Genomic DNA, 16442 nt, shown 5'->3' with positions numbered 1-16442 from the left:
TGGTATATGGCGCCAGTTTACAACTGCCTGGTGAGCTGCTCAACCTGACCGACGCAACGACTATCGACGTCAATGATCTGCTCACCCGCCTCCGGCAGTTTGCGCTGGCTCTGCGGCCCTGGCCGCCGCGAACATCGTACCGACCGACGCAGGTGGATCCCGCACTCCAGACATGTACGCATGTCTTCATGCGGTGTGATCGGGTGCGCAAGCCCCTCCAGCCCCCTTACGTTGGCCCGTATTCCGTCCTCTCCCGTGGTGAGAAGACGTTCTGGATTCAAATCAACGGCCGCGAGGATACAGTCTCCATCGACTGACTCAAATGTCAATGCCCCCCATGTCTGGTGATCGACCTTCTTCGTACCTGGCCTTTCCGTGTGGCCGAACGACCCGGAGCTGCAGACGTGTGCACCTCCCAGAACGGCTCACCTCCTAACGGCTCTTCTGAGCGCATCCGGCTCGTTTTTTCCTGCGGAACATCTTCATAGAGAAGCTGCCCCCGATGATCCAAGCAGTCCTGGCAACAACACCACCTGACTCCACCTTGCAGGAGTTGGTCGCCCTCGCCGACAAAGTTGCAGAGGCGTACGCGCGGCAGCCTACCGTTTCTGCCATGCAGCTTCCTCCGACGCCAGGGCCCTCGACTGATGCTCTCCAACTGCTCATCGACGAGATGCGTGCCCTGCGAACCGAAATCCGGGAATACAGCCACAGTCGAGAACGCTGCCGTAATCACCATTCGAGAGTGCAGCCCAAGCCGCAACCGACCTAACCAACACCAGTCGGACGACCCTACCTGCCCCCGTCATTGTTCACCACATGGTGACCGCTGGTCCCGCGAAGTTTCAACGCTTTCGCCGCCTTGCCCCAGTGAAACAACGGATTGCTGAAGCCGAATTCAACCACATGCTTCAGCTCGGTATTATCCGTCCATCGGACAGTAAATGGGCCTCCCTGCTGCACATGGTCCCCATGGCGAAGGTGGGCGACTGGCGTCCCCGCGGTGACTACCGTGCGCTGAATTTTGTCACAGTTCCTGACCGCTACCCTCTTCCTCACATCCACGACTGCGTGTCCTTCCTCCACGGACAAACAGTGTTCTCCACCGTCGATCTGGTAAGAGCCTACCACCACATCCCTGTCGCGAAAGAGGATGTGTCGAAGACGGCCGTCACCACCCCATTTGGCTCGTTGGAGTTCTTGCGCATGCCATTCGGCCTCCGGAACGCCTCTCAGACTTTTCAATGCTTCATCGACTCTGTCCTCCGCGGTCTTGACTTCTGCTGTGCCTACATCGACGACATCCTCATCGCCAGCGACTCCCAAGAGGAGCACCTGCAGCACCTGAAAACGGTCTTCAAGCGTCTGGACGAGCACGGCCTGGTCGTCACCTCCGACAAGTGCGTTTCTGGGCAACCCAAGATCAAGTTCCTCGGCCACCTAGTCGATGGCAAAGGAGTACGTCCTCTACCTGGCAAGGTGCAGGCTATCCGTGACTTTCCCACACCCGAGACGGTAACCCAATTACAACAATTCCTCGGGATGGTAAATTTCTACCGCCGCTTCATCCCGAACTGTGCCGAGGCTGCCCTGCCACTAAACTCGCTGACTGGCAACAAGAAGAACATTCTCAGACCCAGACACATGCAGCTCGCAGACACCTGCTCAGCATCGCACAGAGTTTGACAGCACGACTTGCTCGACTCCACACCATGATCAATCTCTGCATGTCACCTGCCTGGGAGATCTCACAACGAACCTACTTACAAATAAAGAGAAACATCAAACTCTTTAGATCCAAGATTCACCTAGAAAACAGTCGTTTGGTGGAGGAAAAATCATGGTTTGGGGTTACATCCAGTATGGGGGTGTGCATGAAGAATCAAGAAATTCTTGCTGCTCGTTACATTCCAAACTGCAAGAGAGGGCAAATTCTGCAACAGTGCTCCTTCTCATCCACATCAAAGTTCCTGAAAGCGAAGGTCAAGGTGCTCCAGGATTGGCCAGCCCAGTCACCAGACATGAATGTTATTGAACATGTCTGGGGTAAGATGAAGAAGAAAGCTTGGAAGATGAAACCGAAGAATCTTGATGAACTCTGGGAGTCCTGCAAGACTGTTTTGTTTGCCATTCCAGATGACTTCATCAATAAATTAATTGAGTCCTTGCCGAGACGTATGTATGCAGTCCTCCAAGCTCACAAGAGCCATACACAATATGAATTCTTTTTCTAATGCATCAAGACTTTATGTTCTGACGTTATTGTAGCATATTTGTGTATTCAAAATGAAATATATGTATAATTTCTACATTATTTTTGTATGCGACAAGACTTTTGTCCAAGCAAAATCTGACCTTTCTGTCCAAAACTTTATTTTGATATAATGTGCATTGCCTTTCATATAAGCCATTTGTGATTCCAATTGATGAACTCCAAGTCAAGTTCTTATTTGTTGTTCCTACAACTTGGATAAGCAGCAAGACTTTTGTCAGGCACTCTAGCTTATGAAAACTGCTAAATCAATTTAAAACCACCACAAAAGACATTCATTGTGAATAAATATATCAGTATTTATTTGAGTGCAGTCGGGTTATATATACTGTACTGTCATAAGAAAGTCGTAATGTCTTGATAAAAAAATGCAGTTCATCCAGTAATGGTCTGTATTGCTGTTTGGCACAAATCATGCTTATGTAGGACTAACATGATATAGTTCAAATAGTTTTTCTTCTCCTCCCCCAACATCTGAATATGCTGTTTTTGCCAGGGTTGTTACCATCAGCTGTTGCACCTTTGCAGAAGCTGGGAAATGCAGGTGAGGCCCTCTTGCATATCTTGAAGGTAAGTCTTTATTTCATTTTGAATGGCTCGACAAGTACCACACACACATGCTGCTTGAAACGTGCAAATTATTCTTTTAACAGCCAAAATATATTATTGTGTGTTCTGGGAGAGGTGGTTAACCACTTTACTTATTACGTATTATTACGTCTGTGTAAGCTCTGTCGTACAGGAGTGGTCCATCGATGAGAAGGTTTCTTCAGCCGTCATCTGTACAATTTTGAAACGTATTATTACGTATTGTGCTATTTATCATGTTAATCTCATCACAACTTTCTCGCTTATATATATTTTTTTTAACCCGCAGAAGACCCAACTGAACATGTCAGCAAATGCTCCCTCAACTCTGGCCCCAATCTTGTTGACCAAGAGAACTACATGATCATCATTGGGACCGCCAAAGGGTGTAAATATGCTTACAGCTGTCACTTCATTCATTCATCATCCATCGACCCACACGCCCCACACATCCATTTATTTATTTATTTATTTATTTATTTATTTATTTAGTTATTTATTTATTTATTTATTTATTTAACTTATTGCTTTAAGGTCCATCCGCACTCGCACCCAGGGACAACTTTTGAAATAGAATATCACTTTACTATTTCTGTTTAATGTGCTAATTTGAATACAAACAAGAAGTTACTTACCAATGACTCAGTCCTTGTGCTTCTTTCACGATGTATGTATTTACTTTTACTCAAGTGCCCCTTTTTTCTGTGATGTTTTTTAAAAGTAACAAGACAGTTGAGTACACATTTATCACAAAACGACTTCTATTTCACACACACACACACACACACACACACACACACACACACACACACGCACGCACACATGACACATCCACGTATGGGTACATAATTATTTTAGTCCGTTGCATTGAATCGGGTTTATTTCAGGGGTAGGAATTGTCCTTTACCTAACGTACAAACAGAAGTGATGTGCTGTATACATGTATAAGGAGTACCTGCAGTTTTGACATTTCTTGAACAAACCACAGATCAGACATTGTCATAATCTGAAGGTCCAATTGGTTGACAGATAAATTTGTTTGCTGCCATATCTCTCAAAAAATAGGTTTTAAAATAACAACATAAAATGACGATAAATGGTCCACCTTGTGCAGACATTTGAATAAAAGGAGCCCAAACAGAGTTTGAATGTAGTTCTAATGTCCATATGAATTGGCACAAATGTAATTGAGGTGTTTGATCACATCGTCAGCATTCTGCTCATCATAAAACTGCTGCCAGTAAATAGGAGCGCAAAACGTCTCCATCTCGCTTCCTCTTGAGGCTATTTTGTTCCTTCCCTCGGTCGAGCTCATTTTACCAAAGCACACAATGTTCTTACAGGGCCTCTCCTGACTAACTAAGTAGTTTTGAACTTATCGACTTGGAACCCTTGAATGCGCAAAGACCAATTTGTTTCCGTTTGCTTTTGAAAGCGCTGTGACCTTAAAAGGATGAACACTAAATTTCCAGGTGGAAAAAAATATAATTGTGTCACCAGATTAAATATAGCTTAAATACACTGTAACTTAACCAAAATAAAATAAAACTACTAGTGTGGAAGGAACTCAGTGACAAGTCAAATTCACGTCATCTTAAAAAAAAACAAGTGGAAAAAGTCAATTGCTTATTACATGTAAATATAATCTTCCTAATTTGATGACAAATCCACTGGGTCAGGATCACGCTCACAGCGTACATTCCGTTCTACATCTTTTATTCCTGACGTTGACTTTCGCCATGTTGCACACTTGGAACCGAGCAGCCAATTTTCTAGATGGAGCTTATCATATGACACTTGCACTCTGCTATTACAGGTACGAAAGTGGAAAAGGTATATTAAAAAAAAAAGCAAAAGGCGGTTGTGGAGTTAATCCTGAAGTGATCGGACGTCTTTACATCATGGATGAGAAAAAAAAGACATCTCTACAGCTTTAGTTGTTTTTTTCCCACTAGACAAAGGTTTATAGCACTGTATGCCTTTCGGGTCTTTCACTTTCCACCAAAGTCTCTTTTTTGGTGTGTGAAGAAAAATGGCAATATTATTTCCCTGATTTTCTCCTTCAGTGAACATTAAACTCAACACTTACACAAATCCACATCTTTTTCAGCTATCACCATGGCAACCTTTAACTTCAGTGAGCTCATTTCTACGAATGTTATGAGAACCATTGTTTCCCAACGCATCCCTTTTACCTTTAATGCATACCTTTTACATTTGAAAAATCTCATGGCAACCCACTAAACTAAATGATCACAAACGTACATGTTAAGTTTCAGAAATCATGAATAGGGAGATTTTCGTACTTGCGACTCTGGTGTGTGTAAAAATAATGTGAGTGTTACAAAACTGTAAATTAGAAGTAAATAAAACACAAAAATAATTTCATTGTTTATTTAGCCATTCAATTAGTATAAACATATTCTGTTCGTTACATTTTCTTTTGTTTCATCTGACAAATGAACTGTCTGTATTGTGTCCATAGGTGCTTTATAAAGTGAGTATTGTGGTCAAAATCGGGAGTCTCCCGACCAAATCGTGAGACTTAACATGTATGCACAAAGTCTATGTGTCTTGAAATAATGATGATATAATGAATCATAATCGTCTTTATTGGTCAAGAATGTCAAACAAGCAAGGAATTTGTTTCCAGTACTACGGGCTTCCCATGTATCATCAATAACAAACAACTACGATAAACAAGGACATGACAAATAAGTATGGGAAGACATTCCATAATGTAAAGTTGAGCGGTACTACCATCCAACGACAATGCAAATTATCAAGCAGAGCTAAAATGATCACTGGTTGAAGACAACACAGTGGTTCTAAACCTGGGTTAGATCCATATAATTTAGGAATTAACATTTTTTTATGATGAAAGAAGATAGTCTAAGGTTTTTTTACAGTGCATTTAATGCTGATATAGTCCTAAAACTCAATATTATATGGATCTTGGAATTCAAGTGACAATGACAAAAACCCTGGCACTGCAGTGGACACATTTTGGCAGTGAATGGCAGTGAATGAGTTAAAGTGACAAGCAGCAGTATTTGAAGATCAAGTTTTAGGTCTGTTTCGTTAACACAAAGCTAATTAAGAAACACACGGAGGTGAAGATTAATTTTTGGACTAATAAAGCAAAATTAGCTGTCGCTTTTTAGGATTTGACTATGGTGGCTAGGTGAGGACTGTGTTTTTTTAGATGCAAATAGTTGGCTCAGAGAGTAAAATTCAGGCCTGTGCATGTGTTGACTTCACAAAGTTAAGGTATGATTTGCGCAACTTCATGACTCTGGCCAAAAGAAATGTGCATGCCCATTTCTTTCAAAGTATGCAAATTTTTCGCTATAGTTTTGAGTACACACAGTTTGCATATGGTCCCTACCATATTCACTCTGGTATACGTTTTGTGACCGTGAACACACGCACACACACACACACACACACACACACACACACACACACGGACATTTGTGAGGCATTGAAACATGAAAAAACAAAACGCAGCCTCAATTCTGAATGACACGATCCATCAGAAATGTATCCCATTGTTATGCTTATCACAGCTTTTTATTAGCACCGCCACATATTTTGCACATATTTGTATTTTTTTAAAAGCAAATTCTGCGGTATGTCACAGGCAGCAGATATTTATTGTTGTCATCATGCAGGTTGTTTCATGTGTTCAGTAAACACAATGACGACAGCAGTGGTTCTATTGTCAATACCACTACAGTGTTAATCGGAAAAAAAAACTAAACACAACTAAACTGGATAAAGGCTCTCACACCTACAGTCCAAATGAAAGTGGTAATATCATAAAATGTCTGCCGGCCATGTCTTTGAATAGTTGTCAGTCACGCCGTACAAAAGAGGAAGAAGTACATATTTCGATTAGCATTAGCATTAGCATGAATGAGTGAAAAATCAAGCACAGCTTGATAAATGTGATATGTTTTTTAAAAACAAAATCTGTTTGTGGATTGTGCCCCAGTGTCACGGGAATGCCCAGAAGAAGACAATGACAACTGATAGGGATCTTTCTATGGACGGGGCATCGAATGCTGCTGTGTTTGCTGCAAAAGGCATTGATGTCACGCCAAAAAAAGACCAGGGAATAATCAAGGTACAATTGTCATCTTTTGTTGTATGGGATTGGTTTTGGCCACTTTTCTGTTACATGGCTGAGGCTTTTTAAACATTTTACTTCAATTTCTTAACCATGTTGCTGCTTGAAGGTTTTCAAACGTCATGGGCGAGACGGAGAGCGCCCAATGATTGGGGATAGAGTGACGATCCATTACACTGGAAGTCTCCTCACTGGGAAGAAGTTTGACTGTAGCCGGGATCGTAAGGAGTCCTTTTCGTTCAACGTTGGCAAGGGTAGGTGACTCATCGCTCTTTCTTTACAGCATGCAAATAGAACACTTGATTGAGATCAACATTTTTCTTGCCTTGAGGAGAGCGTTGAATTAGGCTGGTTTTCTGAGAAGACATCTCTGTGGTTGCCATGATCACTAGGGATGGGTATAATGATTTATTATGGAAGCATCACGCCATTCACATGCAATTTCCCATCTGAAAGCTTCCATAAAGGATGTGCATCCCTCCAATAAAACACGATGAGATACATATCTTGTTTATTTTCAAATTAAGCGATTTGGTTCAACTGAGTGGGATTATGAATTGATTAGATATAGTTCAGTTCAAGAGGGTATGATGCAATGAATTTGTCAGTGTCATTTTGTAACCTGATTGAACCAGTCGGGACTTGAAATGTGGCTTTTTTCAATATTATGTACACACCCCTCCGAAGATGGAGGACACTGATTCGCTGTGGTAACCCTGAAGGGAAAAGCCAAGAGAAAAGAAGACTCAGAGAGAGAGGGGAGAGGGAGAGAAAGTGAGAGAAAGAGAGAGCAGGAGGGAGTGGGATAGAGAGGAGAGAGAGAGAGAGAGAGAGAGAAAGAGACAAAGAGAAAGAGGGAGGGAGGGAAAGACGGGGGGGAGAGAGAGCGAGAGAAATAGAGAGAGTGAGGGGGGAGGGAAGAAGGGAGGAAGGGTGGGGGGGGGGGAGAAAGAGAGAGCGGGCGAGGGAGTGGAAGAGGGAGAAAGAGAGGAGAAAGAGGAGAGAGAGAGATAGGGAGAGAGATGGAGACAAAGAGAAAGCGCGAGAGAGAATGAGATGGACAGAGGGAGGGAGAGAGGGCGGAGGAGAGAGAGAGGGAGGGGAGAGATGAGAGAGTGAAGGGGGAGGAAAGGAAGGAAGGGGGGAGAGAGAGAGAGTCAACAAAAGAGAGCGTGACAGAGAAACAGGGGGAATTGAGAGAGGCGGAGAGCGAGGGATATAGGGAGGGAAGGATGGAGGTAGAGAGGCACAGAGAGGGAGAGATGGGTGGGATTAGGGAGGGGAAAAGAGAGAGGGGGAATGGAGCGCGGGATAGAGAGAAACAGAGAGAGAAAGAGAGACTGTGATGTACATCTCTCCACTAAAAGACAACACAATTAGATTTCTGTCAGTAGAACACCCCCACACCCAATTTCTATCAACCCACCCTCCCCCCCAAAAAACAAACAAAAACATCCAGTTATTTGCATACACACCTCCAAGTGAATGCTTGCTTTCACCACAGTGTTGGGGGAGCCAATATCTTCTGACTGTGTGTGTTAATCACGAAGCTAAATGCTACAGCTAGTTATACCATTTCCCTTTGCGAACCAACTTGAATCCAATGGTTTGGTCAACCTGATTCATCACAAAATGGCAGTGCGTAAAACCAACCGCTGTTTTGACCGTTCCCTTTCAGTATGACTGTAAGTTTTAAATAGCTTATTTCAATACGAATAAATGTATGACCTATAACTTGTAAACATCTTTTTCTTGTATACAAACAGGACAAGTCCTCAAAGCATGGGATATCGGCGTGTTATCCATGCAAAGAGGAGAGGTGTGCACTTTGCTGTGTAAACCAGAGTATGCTTATGGCTGCGCTGGAAATCCAGACAAAATTCCTCCAAACTCCTCAGTGCTTTTTGAGGTAGGTACAAAATGTCGCCATTCAGTTTCTGGCCTTGAAAATAGCGCACAGATTCCGCTAAGCGACTGTCACTATACAGAGCAGCCATAGTCCTCCATGTTTGTAGCACGTTGACTTATTTGTAATGGTGTAGTTATATTCCTGAATGGTGTTAGTTTGTTTTATTTTTTTGAGGATGTATACTGAATAAAAACTCAAGAAGTGGTGATGAATTTACTCCTGAAATGTTTCTAATTCCGCCTTGCTTCTGAATCCTCTGAGGTCCCCTTGCTGTTTCGGTTTGTTTGTTCTTTTTTGGATTGAACCACTGTTTTTTTTCTCTCGACCAAGTCTTCACTAACAAGGACAAAGCATTTTTGGATGAAAAACCATAGTGTCGTGCCATCTGTGTATGTGATTTATTAAATTATGGAAATCCATTTGTAGTGATATCATTAGAATTTTTTGGAAACAAAAAGAAAGAAAGAATCAATATGGAAATAGCAAGTTCTTGGTGAATGATTGACTGATTATTTTTCTTGAGTGATAGTGTTTTATGAAGAATCAAATTAGGGTACAAATGGGTTAAACAGTGGTTATTTTTTTCCCACAAATTATTTCACTCATCTGTGTATTGTTTTAATAATAATAATAATAATAATAATAATAATAATAATAATAATAATAATAATAATAATGCACATTCCACCATGACGTCCCCTGATCCACTGCTGAAAAAGGATGCTTTGATCATCTCCTCTTTCATTTACAACTGCTTCATGTCACAAAGATGGTACAGCAAGTGCTGAAGAGTGAACGACTCTATGTCTTTGTGTTGTCATATTATTTATTAAGTTTTTTGGTGTTTTTGGCGCCGTGAGAGTGGCTGCCTTTCCAGCAGCTCATGTATTTAGTTTTTCTACTTCTTTCTTTCCTTTTCTCTTTCTTCATTTCATAACTTTGCTGCCGCGAAATGTAAATTTCTCCACGGTGAGACGAATAAAGGTACATCCAATCCTATAAAATAATAATAATAATAATAATAATAATAATAATAATAATAATAATAATAATAATAATAACTGCCAACTCCTCTCTTGATTACATTTGGAGGAAAAATAAAAATGCTAAATACTGTCTTACCATTTTCAGAAAAGTGTCTACCTATCACCAAATGTTCTTTCGTGGGAACTCCTACATGTTTTTTTTTGTTATGTATTTTCACCTCCCACACTAAACCTTCCCTTGAGCACTGCTGCATTTTATTTTTTTCTTTCTCCAATTGCACCTCTCAAAACAGCATTTGTTCGAAACAAAAAACTAAATTGTGTGCATGTGTGTTTATTCAAACAGATAGAATTGCTCAAGTTCGAATTAGGTGAGACGCTTACAGATGATGGTGGCATCATACGAAGAATAAAGGTCAAAGGGGATAGCTACTTGAATCCCAATGATGGTTCAGTCGTAGATGGTAATGTCCCTCCACGGATAATCCATTTTGCACCCTTTATAATTTTGATTACATTACGAAACACTACATTGGAATCTGTGTTGTGTTACCCTTCAGTGCATCTGGAGGGAAGCTGCGACAGTCGACTGTTTGACATCAGGGACGTCAGCTTTGTTGTCAGTGAGTCAGAGGATAAAGGTGTTCCTCTGGGCGTGGACCGTGCCATGGACAAGATACAGAAAGGCGAATGTTGTATACTCTACTTATCATCAAAGTAAGTTATTTTGCCTGTTTAGCTCATTCATTTCCATTTATTCTGGAATTGAAAATAAGACGTGGAGCGCCATTCCTGAATTTGTTCGGATTTTGGGTTTTCTTCCTGGGGGTGCCGATAAAGTGCTAGCCGGACCCCTGGCAATGTTTTTTCCAATCCATGAGGAGGCAGTATTTCACTTTTTCCATGTTCACGCTTTGTTGCAGCTTCGGTTGTTAAAGCGCTATATAAACCAATATGTATGTATTGCATTGTATTTTGGACAGCCGCCCTCATTTCAAGCTCATATAACTCAAGACCGATATAATTTAGTAAATAACTCTTTTTTTCTGATGAAAGAAGAGAGTCCACGTTTTCTTACGCTGCATTGAATGTTTATGTAGTCCTAAAACTCAATGTTATGTCGGTCCTGCAATTTGAGTGAAAATGTCAAAAACCCTGGCACTGGAGTGAACACATTTTTGCACATGTCTGGGAGTGAATGAGTTAATATCATTATTCATATACAAATAAAACAACTTACAATAAATCTGTTCCATTGCAAAGATTACAATCAAGATCACTCCTATATCAAGTGAAAGATCCCTTTTTCTCAATATTTCCAAGGCATATTTTTATAGCATTTTTTAAAAGGTTTTTAAACACATGCTTACAATAATAAAAACACGTTTAAAAATGTACCCTGAAAGAAATATCATAATCTTTACACTATCACATTTAAAAACCGAGATTCCCCGCTCTGTTGCAGGTATGGCTTTGGACGCAAAGGAAAACCGGAATTTGAAATTGGGCCTGACAAAGACATTATATACGAAGTTACGCTCAAAGATTTTAAAAGGGTAAACATGAGCCAATCACTTCTTTCACCACCAAATTACAAGACGGAAGTAGTATTATCGTTTCCTTCAAGGCAATTTTATAATGTCTGGGTTTGCTCCATCCAGGCCAAAGAACCCTGGGAAATGGATTTGCATGAAAAGCTGAGATTGGCCTCAGAAATCAAGCATAAAGGAAATCAGTATTATAAGGTAGAACATTCTCACTTTTCTATTGTAACGTAGATAGAATAATGTCATCGACTCAAAACGTTTGTCATTTAGGCAGGACACTACAACCATGCTGTCATCCAGTACCAGCGCATTGTTTCCTGGCTTGAGATGGAATTCGGTAAAGCCCTGGAGCAGCAGAAGAGGATTAATGACTTTCTTTTGTCGGCCCACCTCAATTTAGCACTATGTTTCCTGCGCATTCAAGATTTCTCTCTGGTCGTGGAGAACTGCAACAAGGTGGATTGAGTTGTGCATTGGAATTGATTTTGCACTTCGTATGTGTGTATACACAAATAGTTACCTCGTACGTTGTTTTTGTCATTGCATCCAAGGTCATCAATGTCGACGCGAGCAACGAGAAGGCCTTATATCGCCGTGGCGAGGCCCGTCTCCTCCGAAACGAATTCAGCCTAGCCCTGGCAGATTTTCAACTTGTGCTGCAAGTCAATCCTGCTAATCAAGCTGCTCGCCGTCAGATTTCGACCTGCCAAAGCAAAATGAAGGAATATCACGAGCTGGACAAGAAGACTTATGCCAATATGTTCCAGAAATTTGCAGAACGGGACACCAAGGTCTGTGAAGGGATTGTTTTGTCAGCGCAGGAAGAGGAACAATGTTGTTTTTACACCCACACCGGGCACACTTGAATGAGATCCAATACAAGAGGTGTCTAAAAATATTATGTCGTTGTAAAAATCATGACAATTAATTTTGATTGACTCCATCGTTATTATAGAAGCAATTAAGGCAGCAATGTCAGCAAACCACAAACTTCACCTTTGGCCATGATGATACTGGCCTCTAGTGTTGCAACACGAAAAAATGAATGGATTGTTGCACTTAACTTGCTAACTGTTTACTGTAGCTTGCTCTAACTAATTCTATTATTCTCCAGCCGAGGAGGTGCAAGAAGAATCTCTGTAATCACCAGCGCCCCCTGTCATGAGGCAGGAGAACTGTGTGCCTCACCAATGCACACAGTTTTGATAAAAATAAAATAAAATAAAATAAACACTGTAGTACAGTGTTTATAATGTAAAGTGACTCTACATTATATACACCAGCTAAACTATAGAAATTTAGTTCATGTACTAAAAGTGTTTGAACACTTTAACAGCGATATGCAGAGGGACAGCAATGCGGTCTCACTGCAGAGCAAGCTAGCACAGTTAGCATAGTCATTGCGCAATCCATGGTGAGGCTCAGCCGGCTGCTGCCTCACCGCTCGTCTCTACTTAATATTTGAACGGTCAATGTGAAAATTCCGCGATTTTGAAAAAAAATGGTGAAATTAAATGGAAAATAACTTTAAAGTACAAACCACGAAATAAATATAACTTTATTTTTTTTCTACAATATGACCTTTTTGAAATGTTTCATTATTGATCTTTACGTGCACATGTTTTTTTTATGCTGTGAATATAAAGGAAAAGTATACTTTCAATGAATATCTTTGGGTAAAATAACCAATTGATGTGTTGTCTGATCTGATCGGAACAGGATGGGAGGATAAAGAGGAAGTGGGACGAGAGCGTGAGGAGCAGCATGAACAATGAACTTGGCATGAAACGGCGGCGGAGTCAAGACCGCCTTTCGTGCCAGTGATGTCTGTCGATAGAAGCGGAACTTCAAAACCTCCACGCCATCAACTCCTTTCCAAATCAGAGGACACACACTCTTTCATGGGAGAGCATAACTCCAAAGACACACCTGTGAGTGGCTACTGCAGGACATTTCATCTTGGCCTGTTTTTCAAATACTAACATGAGTGAGTTGTATGGCTCCGAAGATGGGATGAGATATCCCTCATCGGTGTATGTTCACATTTTCAAACATGGATTTCCAGGGTCTGATGGACCATGTCAACATTGGCTGTTTTTGGACTAAGACTTGAATCTAAATGCATTTTGTTCTTAGGGTAACAGACATTTTTTATTAATGAAACAGTGAATAGTGTTCTTCTCTGCAAAATTTGTTCACGAAAATTGATACATTATTTGTATCATCTAAAATATTGAATTATGCATCGCCTTATTCCTAATTCATGTAACATTAATGTGAAATAAGCACAAACAAGAGATAGTAAATCGAGTAAACTGTCATCTGAATTTTTCCAAACATATTTGGCCTGTGCTAGAAAACAAAAAACGTTTTGAATTGGAAAATTGGTTTTGATGAAAAAAAAAGCCAGTGAATCTAATCGAATTCCGCTTTGATATCCATCATCCTCAAATCATATCATCAACCATATATCAAGATACCTGTATGTATCCAATTACCTCTTAATGGAGAAATGCACATGGCTTGTCAGTCACCACAGTGAACAGTTTAATTAATTCACCAGATTTTACATATATCTAAACTTTATGCAAACTACTGAAAAAATACTTGAAAAGGATGCTAGAAAGGTTCATTCATTCATCAAAAAAAAAAAAAAAAAAAAATAGGTGCATACTTATATCAATGTTGAATAAAATAAACATTCCCTACCCAAACTGACCGAGGGATGAATAGGCTGCATAAATTTGAATTGCACTGGCTTTGAAAATTCACCACTCTAACTCGGGCATGATTAAGATAAAAAAAAAATGATCTAAATGCGAAACAATTTCATCTGATGAATGACGTTGCACCCCCGGGACTGATAAAAAGATCTTGATATGACTTTGAAGAAATGAACACTGAATGAATGAACACTGAATTTAAAGGACAACCGACACAATTTGTCAAATGACTTCTACTGAGAGCGCATTTTACAAAGATTCCATGGCATATAGCTATATTTCACGTTTAAAGACTTGCGCTGAATATTCAGGAAGTCTTTTTTCGAGTTGATGACGATGCCTGACGTGACATCACGTCAGGAACGCCCCTGACCGAGAAAGCGACACACAATGCATTTTGGGTACTTTGTTTGGTCTGAAAACATCGTGTTGATCTGTGCTGATGGCGAAATTACAAGGAAAAACACATAACGCGATGGTGAATCGTTGTGTGTCGCACCCAATTGCGGTAACACCATAAAAGTGGACACAAATTCCCAGCAGACAAATCAACCCATTTCCAACGGAGCTTGGGCGCCATCTTGTGCATTTTCTGGGACGCTACATTGGAGTCCTGATGGCTCAATTGATACGGAAGTACTTCTTTAATCGATTGCAAACATTTATGTTTTCCTCTTCAGAACTATTTGAATTATATTCATAACTGGATGAGTAACAAGAAAGCATCTTCTCCGAATCTGAACTCTCTGAAGCCATTGTTTTGATTCTGGACCAAGGCAGCTTGTGAAAGAGTACCCTGGCGTGACGTCATGAACAAGAGGGCGGGACCTTCTGAAACTCGCCATTTCCGAGGTCATTTTGAAGCAGTTTTGGGACACTTTAAGTCATTTTTATTGGTGTTTTACATTTGACTAAAAATATCAGCCTGTGTGTTTTGGGCATTTTAGATGCTATAAAACGTTTTTCTGAGATCAGTTAGGAAACAAAAAAATGGTATCGGTTGTCCTTTTAACTTGCAAATCATGCTCATTGGCTAAAAAGATGAGAGTGTACACTTCAACAATGGCCTCGTTTCTTCTGGTTCAATGTTAAGCACCGGTAACGCGCCCTCAGATGAGGTTTCTTGAGCACGTCTAATAACGTAAGACTGACTGACTGATTAAAGACATAAACAAGACAAATGTTGACTACCAGTAGGTAACATACAGTAAAAAAGCCATTTCTGATAATAAGATCAAATCAAAATGGAATTATTTAGTGCCATTGTCATGGAACTAGTGCACCTTTATGGATCTCTTTTTTTATTGTGTGAGTGTTCATAGGAATCTCTGATGCACTTTTGACTAAAGGTCTGGAAAAGTACCAGGCAATCAATGACCTTGAGATGTTTTATAAACATTGGTCTGTTGATAATTAAAAACAATATATTTGCTGTCTTAAATATGTTGCGTATCGCTGTGTGACTGACTGGTAATATTAATTAATTTCTAAATATATTGCAATGGCTGTAATCATTTTGTACAGTGAATGTGAGCATGAAGTCCTTTCCTATTGTAAAAAAAATCAATCTGACTTTGATTTGATGTCTCTTTTACATTCTATTGAAACAACAACACACAAAAAAATGTGAACAATAATCCAATGTTCCACAAAAAGAAGCATTCTGCCAATTGATTCCTCACGGAAGCTACGGGTTTTCCCCTCTACAATGTTTACATGTAAACATCACACTTGTGTTTCATGTTTGAACCTGGCATTATGGCAAAAAGAAATCCAGGCAGAAATGATGTAAATTACCATTCATGTGAGTGTTATGTCTCTATTTTTTATTTGTATTTTTATTTTATTTTATTTTTTTGCACTTCAGAAAGAATAAATGACCATTCGCATATTCAGAGTTGTATCTGTCTTTAAGCATGGGCAAAGATGTTTCAATGACAAAAGTACAATGGAGTCTTAGTTACGTTTCTGTAATGTAGATTTTTTTTTTTTTCAAATTTTTTTCAAACGCATCTTGTTCCATTCTCTTAACCGTCAACACTGAAACCATCATTGACTGTTAGGCAATATTTTAAATATCTTTCACTATTATTTCCCTTGGAGTGTATAGTTATAACAGTGAAACAATATCAAGAAATCAAGAAAATTGTCTCTTTAAATATTGTAATGATGGATTTGTTCAGAAAAACTGCTTACAATGCCTGATATTTATTACAAACGAGCATTTGAAATTTTGTTATATCATATACATCTTGCACACACATGTGTGTGTGTGCGTGCGTGTG

General features: G+C 40.2%; 2 protein-coding genes across 2 annotated transcripts in view; both read left to right on the top strand.

Moving 5' to 3' along the window:
• fkbp5 (FKBP prolyl isomerase 5) overlaps positions 1-16048 on the top strand; it is a 35233-nt gene extending 19185 nt beyond the window's left edge. The window contains exons 2-11 of the mRNA XM_089010252.1: positions 6858-6989; positions 7102-7246; positions 8759-8901; positions 10234-10351; positions 10448-10604; positions 11353-11443; positions 11549-11632; positions 11705-11890; positions 11986-12225; positions 13154-16048. Of these exons, the coding sequence (XP_088866378.1) occupies positions 6885-6989; positions 7102-7246; positions 8759-8901; positions 10234-10351; positions 10448-10604; positions 11353-11443; positions 11549-11632; positions 11705-11890; positions 11986-12225; positions 13154-13258 (1374 nt within the window). The 5' untranslated portion in view covers positions 6858-6884 and the 3' untranslated portion in view covers positions 13259-16048. The remainder of the gene's footprint in view (positions 1-6857; positions 6990-7101; positions 7247-8758; positions 8902-10233; positions 10352-10447; positions 10605-11352; positions 11444-11548; positions 11633-11704; positions 11891-11985; positions 12226-13153) is intronic.
• On the top strand, positions 1713-3281 carry LOC148890368 (uncharacterized). Its single transcript, XM_089009669.1, has 3 exons — positions 1713-2175; positions 2769-2842; positions 3150-3281. Exons 1-3 carry the CDS (start codon positions 1713-1715, stop codon positions 3222-3224), a joined length of 612 nt encoding a protein of 203 aa, XP_088865795.1. The 3' UTR covers positions 3225-3281.
• Positions 16049-16442: the final 394 nt, after the last annotated feature.

Source organism: Hippocampus bargibanti, linkage group LG12 (genome assembly GCF_051943395.1).
Source record: "Hippocampus bargibanti isolate YZ-2025 linkage group LG12, ASM5194339v1, whole genome shotgun sequence".
Classification (NCBI taxonomy): Eukaryota; Metazoa; Chordata; class Actinopteri; order Syngnathiformes; family Syngnathidae; genus Hippocampus; species Hippocampus bargibanti.
Note: the sequence above shows the minus strand (reverse complement) of the source record. Positions and strands in the feature narration are given on the sequence as shown.

Excerpts from the sequence above, each read along its gene's own strand:
- LOC148890368 (XM_089009669.1), top strand. The coding sequence starts at position 1,713 with ATGATCAATCTCTGCATGTCACCTGCCTGGGAGATCTCACAACGAACC. Across the intron at positions 2,176-2,768 it reads AATTGAGTCCTTGCCGAGAC|GGTTGTTACCATCAGCTGTT; the intron begins GTATGTATGCAG and ends TGTTTTTGCCAG. Across the intron at positions 2,843-3,149 it reads CCCTCTTGCATATCTTGAAG|AAGACCCAACTGAACATGTC; the intron begins GTAAGTCTTTAT and ends TTTAACCCGCAG.